Genomic DNA, 8,757 nt, shown 5'->3' with positions numbered 1-8,757 from the left:
CAGTTGTTTTGCCTGTATCAAACATGGATCCCTTTTCTAAACGCAGGTCAAATGTTACTGGTTTATTCCAGGTGGCAGATCTCCTTTTTCAGGCTGCAGAGGATGCCAAGCTCAAGTACGGATCTGTGTGTGGCGTTCCTTATACTGCTCTGCCCTTGGCTACAATCGTTTGCTCAGCCAGGCAGATCCCGATGCTCATACGGCGAAAGGAGGCCAAAGACCATGGTAAAAAGAATAAAAAGAGTGCTGGGTTACAAATGTTGGTGTATAGACGATGCATGTTCAGGATAGAAAATATGTGCAAAGCGATAAGTCTGGGTTTCCCAGGATAATGCATAGTATATTAGACATAATGTAATATATTAGTTTATTGCTTTTAGTGGGTCTGGAAAACCAGTCTTTTGATAAAAGCAATACATGCCTAATAGAAGAACACACACACACATATAAGTCTTTCAGCCTGGGATTACTCATTAACAAATCCTGCATGCAATATTTATTTTTAATAGTAATAACAATTTCTAGTATGGATAATCTAATGAAAAAATGCCAATTTTGTTACTATTAAAGGTACAAAGCGCATTGTGGAAGGCACAATAAATCCCGGGGAAACTTGCCTGGTCATTGAAGATGTAGTTACTAGTGGCTCAAGTGTCTTGGAGACAGCAGAGGTCCTTCGGAAAGAAGGGTTGAAGGTTACCGATGCCATAGTGCTCCTGGATAGAGAGCAAGGAGGGAAAGCCATACTGGAAAAGCATGGGATTCGACTGCACTCAGTATGTACCTTGTCTCAAATCCTCAAGATCCTTGAGCAGCAGAAGAAAGTTTCCCCTGAGATGTTGGCAAGGGTTGAAAAATTCATCCAGGATAATATTATTAAGCCTTCTGAGCAGAATGCCACGGCTCCTACCAAAAGGATATGCAAAGAAATGAGTTTTGCTGCTCGGGCAGAGCTACCAGGCATTCATCCCCTCGCTGCCCAACTTCTCAGACTCATGGAGAAAAAGCAGTCTAACTTATGCCTTTCTGCTGATGTGACCACAGCCAAAGAATTAATCCATCTGGCTAATACTCTGGGCCCTTCCATCTGTATCTTGAAAACACATATCGACATTCTGGATGATTTTTCCCAAGAAGTAGTAAAAGAGTTGAGAAAACTTGCAGACCAGCATGAGTTCCTGATATTTGAAGACCGCAAGTTTGCAGACATTGGAAATACTGTGAAGCATCAGTATGAAGGTGAATTTGATATCCCATCTACCAGCCCCCAAACTATGATTGATCGATCCATTTTCCATTCAAATCTGCACTGTATAAAGTCTTGGATACTCTTAATTTCAAATGTTAAAGTTCACTCAAGGCCCAAATCCAGCTGTTAGATTAGTGTAGGTATAATGAATCAATGAGACTTATGTAAATGTTGATTTACCAAGTTCTCAGTTATTTGGGGATCTGCTATAATTTGCGCTAACAAATTATATATAATTATATATATATATATAAATATATATATATATATATATATATATATATATATATTATAGTTTATAAAATGTGTAACTTTGGGAAAATGTACTTGCATCAAACATGTGTTATACGTTAAATGTTTGAATAAAAATGTATACTTTTTGTCCAGATTTAAGAGAACTGATAAGAATGTGGGATGAAATAAATTTTAAGACAGAAAGAAATAACAACAGGGAAACGGAAACTGACATGCATTAACGATTGTAAAACTGTTGTACGCTTGTAGTTTTGTCCTTTTTAGGTGTGGGACATTCTTGATTCAGGGCAGTACTTTTATCATGTGAATCAAGCTGTGAAAAGAGTTTCAAGACCAACATTGAAAAGAAACTGTTCAGTTGGTAACTTGCCTAATTTGCCTATTCTCTCTTTCAGGTGGCGTTTTCAGAATAGCATCTTGGTCAGATATAGTCAATGCTCATGCTGTTCCTGGCCCTGGAGTTGTTAGGGGCCTGAAAGAAATAGGGAATCCTTTACAACGAGGCTGTCTCTTGATTGGAGAGATGAGCTCAGATGGGACACTGGCCACTGGTGACTATACTGAAGCTGTAGTAAGTTGGAGCAGTTATTTGAATGAAACTGAAAAATATTAAAAGCACCTCAAATTTCTCAACGTGGAAAGGAAAGGAACAGCACTTCCCTACCTTTTGAATCTTTTAAATGTCATTTACTTCTTTTATGGTGAGATATAACTAGCAAGACTAATACTGATTGATGTTCTTTCTAACTGTGGTAAGGGTCAACCTAAACTGAACATGCAGCAGTAGACTGAGGACACATGTGTTTGAGAGTAAGAAAAGGGAACTAACAGGCCAGAAAAACAAAATCCAAAGTTTTTCAGGCCTGTTTACAGAATCACAGAGTTGGAAAGGGCCAGAATGGCCATCCAGCCCAGCCTCCTGACATACAAGAATACACAACTAAAACACTCCTAAAAAATGGTCATCTAGCCTCTGTTTAAATACCTCCAAAGGAGTCTGTTGCCTCACCTTTCCAAGACAATCTATTCCACTGTCAAACAGTTCTTCCAGTAAAGAAGTTCTTCCTTAGGTGTAATCTCTTTTCTTGTACAGTAATTTGAACCCATCCATTCATGTTCTGGTCTCTGGAGAGGCAGAAAACAAACAGTCCATTTTCTATATGATATCCCTTCAGATATTTAAAGACGACTATCATATCTTTGGGAAGTGTACACAATTGGGAGGAAAGCAGGGTAACGCATATGGGGTAATAAAATGATCTGAGGCAAAGGAAGCAAGGAACAGGTGTACATATAAAAGCAGCCTTTCATTTACAGGAATATGATACTGATTCATGTTTGGGGGCATACAAATATTTTGATACTGTGGTCAAGATAGTCTGCAAATGTCCCATTTTATTATTTTGTTGTCTAAAATATTGGAGGCTTAAAATCTCTGCTTGTATAACACACTCTTTAGTATTTCTGTTCTAGGGGAATGTAAAGCATTGTCCTTCTGAAGTAGTGATTCCCCAGCTTTGGTCCTTCAGATGTTTGGACTTCAGCTCCCAGAATTCCTGATATTTGGCCAAGATGGCTGGGGCATCTGGGAGCTGAAAGTCCAAAATACTTGGAAGACCGAAGTTTGGGAGCCAATGTTCAGGAATATCTGCTTCATCTTATGTGTACTGTTTTCATGTAGGTTAAAATGGCTGAAGAACATACAGATTTTGTTGTGGGATTTATTTCTGGCTCCCGAATAGCTGAAAAACCAGAATTTCTTTACTTGACTCCAGGTGTTAAGATGCAGGCAGGAGGTGAGTATCCCAAGGAAGTGACCTATTCACAACTCAGATAGAACACTTCATTTGATAGCACACAATACCCAGAATGGTTGATACTGAGAGCTAAACTGAGAAGTAGCTCTATGTTTTCATATATTAATAGCAGTGAAAATCCCCAATGAATTCCTGCATATTTCAGCTCAGGAATCTCCTGGGAGAGCTCAACCTTTGTTCTGGATATGCTTTTTTCACTGTCTCAATGGTTAGTGAGAGAGCCCCATCCAAAAGGCTGTAGAAGCTTCCACATTAGATGCTTATTTCTGTTGACAGTAATTGTAACTTAGGTAGTGCAGAATGGTTGTGTGCATATGTGCTTTCAAGTTATATTTTTCTTAGTCAGGGAATACTCAGAAGTGGGTTTGTGAGTTCCTTCCTTTGCAGCATAGCTTACAGTAACTGGTATTCGTGGGGGGAGGGGGGGCTCCTGGTATTCCTCTCCATACATTGAACAACTGGATTGCTCAGAATTTTTAGAACAGAGTAGGCAAAGTGTGGCCCGTAAACTGCATGTGCCCCCAGAGGCCATTTTTATGACACCCTCCCAGGGTTAAAAACCAACAAACCAATTGCTTTAGGGATGTATAAAAGACATTTCCAGCGTATCTGGAGACACCACCCTAGAAGTCAGACAATTTTGGCTCTCCTGTTTTCAGTCCCTGGTGTATACTTTGTCTTTTTCACTGCTGCCACACTCTGACTAGATCTGTGTACAGGAGTCCCCTGCTTATTTGACAAGTTTGGGACCAGGGCACCGTCAAAAAGTGGAAATCATTGATATAGTGATCTGATCCCGAATCTTTAAATAAGCGGGGATGCCTGTATTGAACACGGTAGAGATACTATTTTAAGTACTGTATATTTATTTTCTTTCTATGCAAGGGAAAATTTTGAGTAGGCAGCTCTCCTATAGATGCTATAAGAGAGCCTATAGCTAGCCTGGGTGGTGATGCCAGCACCTCTGACTGGACACTTAGTTCGGTATGAAGCGGTATATAAATGAAGCTGCTATTGCTGTTTACTCAGTATGGAGAGATCTTTTTGGAATGTGTATGTATGTGTCCTTAACACTTTTAGCAATAAGAGACTTGTACCCACTATTTTCATAGAGAACAGTTTATCACAATTCCTCAGACGTCTGCAAAAAGAAAAGTGCTGACAGTTAACAATGTTGTGTGGTGTGTTCATTTTACCTTACAGGTGACAACCTTGGGCAGAAGTACCTGAGTCCTCAAGAAGTTATCAGTAAAAGGCATTCAGATATCATCATTGTAGGACGTGGCATCTTGTCAGCACCCAATCCTTTAGATGAAGCAGAGGCATATAGGAAGCTAGCATGGGAAAGCTACATGCAGAGGATTGCTGTTGGCGTGGAAATGTAAGCCAAGTATTGCATTCCATTAAACAAGGCAATCCTAGCAAAATAACTTGTTTTCCCCAATGAACGTTTCTTGAAATGCACCAATATGCGAACTGTAAGTATGACACTTGTTGATAATGAATTAAAACAAGTAGTTTTCCTGTTCAGCTGTTTCTATCTTTTTTTTAAAAAAATGAAAGCACTCCAAAGGAAAATTTTCTTCTTTTTGCTTCATTGATTTAGGGAACAAGTAAAGATTGTGAGAACAGATGACAAATGTACACTTAGAATGTGTAGCTTTAGAAACATTTTTAAATGTTTTCTCAGCTGGGTTAGAATGTAAGAACTAAATGTAACAGAGCTGAGCCCTCTGCCTTAGAGCAGTTTCTCTATTTGACATGCTTCAGATAATGTATCTGAAAATGTGCAGATGAAGGAACTATGTGCCTTAGGTAGTAAAACAGTGCCTTTGGCAATAGTTTAAAGGATGCCTTCATGTATACAGTACATTCCATCTTGTTCAGTATCCCCCTATCTCATGTCTTACTTGGAAAACTGATTCCCTTGATTATACTTGTCTTGAATGTAAAACATGTTGTTAGTTTTTACAAAATAAAATTTGGAAGAAAATATCAATTATTCGCTTTATGTGAAAATGGGGATTGGGGTGGGAGCCCTTTACATTGTATTGTTTAAAACTCTGCTTCCCCATTCTGATGTCATTTTCCTTAACATTTCATATACAATGAGAAGAAAGGGATCTGAGCCTGACTGGGCAGAAATGCGCAGAACTTTGATGGACAGTGAATAAAAATCAAGGTGTTGTATTTTAAACTGAAAAACTGATTCTTTGAATTGGATTTTGATCTTAGCAAGTGTTCAGTTTGAGACCTTAGCTTGCAAATAAGTAATTATGATTAGAATTGCAATGTTTTAATAGTATTTTTCAGATTATAATAGTTCTTAAATATTTAAACATCAGGGCACTCTATACTACATTATGTAAAACAACAGGCACAGATTTTTGAAGTGGATCTAATGAAAACTTGCCATGGATACAGGAGATCCTTTGATCTGAAAGTGGGCTTGGGAATGGGGGGAGACAGGTGATCTCTGAATTCTCCTCTCCCTTGCTGTTGTGTGCTTTCAGCTTGTTTCCAGTTTATGCCGATCCTAAGGTGAATCTGTCATAGGGATTTGGGGGGCTGAGATTGTATGACTAGACCAAGGTCACCTGGTGGGTTTCCATGGCCAAGCAAGGAATGGGACCATGATCTCCAGAGTCATAGTCCAACACTCAAACCACTACATCACTCTGTCTCTCTCCCCTACTGTAGCCTCTAAATCAACTCTGAATGGTTGAGGAAACCATCTGGAAAAGTGAACAGGTAGTGTAGTGATCTGTCTTATCAGTCAATCAATTGCATATCATTTGCCATTTCAGTTACTATTACTATTACATTTAATCATTAATTTAATCATGCATCTCTGCCCCCATGTGGCCCCCAAGGCCAAAGGGAGACAGCCTAGTTTGCCTTCAACCCCAGTAGGCTGTGTAAGGGCTGCTGCTGGTGTTTGTGGTGATGGGTGAAATCCTGCTTCCTCCGGCTGTTCAAGCCTGAGGATCACAGTGTGCGATAAAAGTCAGCCTTTGTTCGGAACCACATAGAGGTGGGAGAGGATTCAGGATTGCTGTCCACCTCCACTGTAGGCAATGAGTATACTCCATGAGCAAATTGGCAGAGAATCTCAGTGGCAGCAGCCTGTTTGAGCAGTTGATAAGGCAGCACTAAGCTGTCTTGCTCAAGTTAGAGGCAGAAAATTCACAGCACCCAAGCAGAAGGACCAAGATCTGTAGGATAGAGCACTGGGTCCCATGGTAACAGCTCTGCCTCACTCTTCCCATACCAGTAGGTAGGCAAACATGGAGGAGATGAAAGATGGACTGATGAGTTGGGTGTTTTGAGATGGCAGTCTCACCGATACTAGATGACTAGATGATCCTTGCGGTACTCTTCTGTGTTGTACGCCTGCTGTGAAACATGAGAGTGATCTTAGGGATCTAGAATGGTATATCCAAAATGGGAGAAACATGTGCCAGCCTAGTAGGGTGTTTTAGTTAAACTTGCTGGAGCTGTCTGCTGCTGTGCTCCATATCATAGCCTGCTTACTCCACACCCACCCATGCCAACCACTGCTTCCTCCTGCTTTGTCTCTTAGCTTGCCTGTTGTCCACTGTGCTGTCTTCCAGTGCTTTGTTCTTCAATTGACTCTTCTTCAGTGCAGTTCTTCAGCTGTAAATTTTTCAGGTGCTGTAAGGATTCTGAGAAGATGTACCTGCTCCTCGGGACAAGGATAAAATGAATAGGCAAGACTAAGTATTGTGCTTAGTGTAAATGTTTTTTAAAACTGTATTTGCTATTTGGCAAAAAACAAACAAAAAAAACAGTTGTTAAAGGTACCAAGGACAAAAAGCCTCAGAACCGACATATCTGTAATATATTAATCCCTCCTTTAAGATCTATTATATCTCCATATTCCATTTGAGTGTCTGAAAAAACAAAAATAGTATGTCCAATTTAAATCTGAATTGAATAAGGGTTGGTTCTGATTTGCTGAAGTGAACTCCAAATTGAATGAGTGGGGGTAAGCATCACACAAATCTTATCTTAAATATCAAAATGCAATTGGTAAACAGCATATTTCAAAATATATAGAGAGATCTTGTGGCACCTTTGAGACTAATTGAAAGAAAGAAGTTAGCAGCATGAGCTTTCATTGATTTAAGTCTGCTTCCTCAGACTTAGGTCTATGAAAATTCATGCTGTCAACTTCTTTCTTTTAGTTAGTCTCAGAGGTGCTACAAAATCTCTGTATATGCTGATTCTACAGACTAACACAGCTATATCTTTGAATTCCAGATTATTTCACAGTTCCTTTTGGCCTTAAAATAGAACTGCACAGCTGTTGCATGAGTTTTTTTGTGGGTTTCTTAGGCTATGTGGCCATGTTCTAGAAGAGTCTATTCCTGACGTTTCACCAGCATCTGTGACTAGCATCTTCATAGAAGCACAGTATTGTGCTTAGTGTAAGTGTTTTTTCAAATTATATTTGCTATTTGGGGGGGAAAAGCATTCGTTAAAAGTGCCAAGAACAAAACCCCTCTGAACCTACTTATCTCTGAAGATGCCAGCCACAGGTGCTGGCGAAATGTTAGGAATAAACTCTTCTAGAACATGGACACACAACCCCCAAAACCCACAAAAAACTATACAGTGCGCCCTTGGCTTATGTGGGGATCCATTCCGGACCCCCACCTCTGCGTAAGCCAAATACCATGCATACTCAAGTCCCATTCAAGTGAATGGGGCTCGTGCATGCGGCAGCACATGCACATCACGTGCACACACCCCATTCATCTGAATGGGATGCACCGCCCCTTGCTCCCTCGCGGCTTTGCACATACACTCAAAGCCGAATGTAATGCGGGCGTACTGTAAATGCCAGTCATGAAAACCTTAGGCTTCACAATGTTGTATGAGGCTTTGTCCACCAGAGGGTACTGTGGACCTTCATAGACTATTTCCTCTTTGGCTTTCATTGATACTTAACTGAGTGCCAAATAACTAGCCTGTCTGGAATGACAACCTAGTTGTGCTGTATGAAAGATTTTAGCCTTCTGTTGATTTAGCATGGTTGATGGTAATCAAATGACATAGCACAGATGTAATGCTCTCTTCAAATGGTTTGGAGACTGAGAGTCTGCTATGAGTTCATGTCCTATAAACCACTTCCCATTCCTTTCCAAGGTTTGTTGTATCCATCATCTAGGAGAGGCCATGAGTATGAACCTTGCCCAGACAGGCAGCTGACCATGCATTGGACAAGGGGAAGAAAAAAGTCAGACAGGCTTATGATGAGGTTAAGGAAGAACAGGAAGAAATGCAGATGTGAAGGACCCTGGCGAAAAGAAGCCACCACTTCACCTGCCATAAGCTCAGCATAATGCTTGCAGCTCCTATTGGCAACTTGAGAATTTGCTAAAAAAATTACAGCGGGGAGGGGAGTGTATT

The 8,757-nt window shown here is 40.3% G+C and overlaps 1 protein-coding gene and 1 long non-coding RNA gene across 2 annotated transcripts in view; one reads left to right on the top strand and one right to left on the bottom strand.

Annotated features, from left to right (window-relative positions):
• The window catches only part of UMPS (uridine monophosphate synthetase), a 6,079-nt gene extending 1,228 nt beyond the window's left edge, over positions 1-4,851 (top strand). Inside the window, exons 2-6 of the mRNA XM_042446092.1 lie at positions 72-225; positions 571-1,239; positions 1,900-2,075; positions 3,186-3,300; positions 4,525-4,851. Coding sequence (XP_042302026.1) covers positions 72-225; positions 571-1,239; positions 1,900-2,075; positions 3,186-3,300; positions 4,525-4,706 — 1,296 coding nt within the window. The 3' untranslated portion in view covers positions 4,707-4,851. The remainder of the gene's footprint in view (positions 1-71; positions 226-570; positions 1,240-1,899; positions 2,076-3,185; positions 3,301-4,524) is intronic.
• On the bottom strand, positions 784-7,128 carry LOC121919468. Its single transcript, XR_006101485.1, has 3 exons — positions 6,665-7,128; positions 2,514-2,629; positions 784-906 (listed from the first exon to the last, which is right to left on the bottom strand). It is a non-coding gene; the product is annotated as an uncharacterized LOC121919468 (long non-coding RNA).
• Positions 7,129-8,757: the final 1,629 nt, after the last annotated feature.

The sequence above is a fragment of the Sceloporus undulatus genome, chromosome 1 (genome assembly GCF_019175285.1).
Source record: "Sceloporus undulatus isolate JIND9_A2432 ecotype Alabama chromosome 1, SceUnd_v1.1, whole genome shotgun sequence".
NCBI classification, from domain to species: Eukaryota; Metazoa; Chordata; class Lepidosauria; order Squamata; family Phrynosomatidae; genus Sceloporus; species Sceloporus undulatus.
This window is presented reverse-complemented; position numbering and strand designations above follow the sequence as displayed.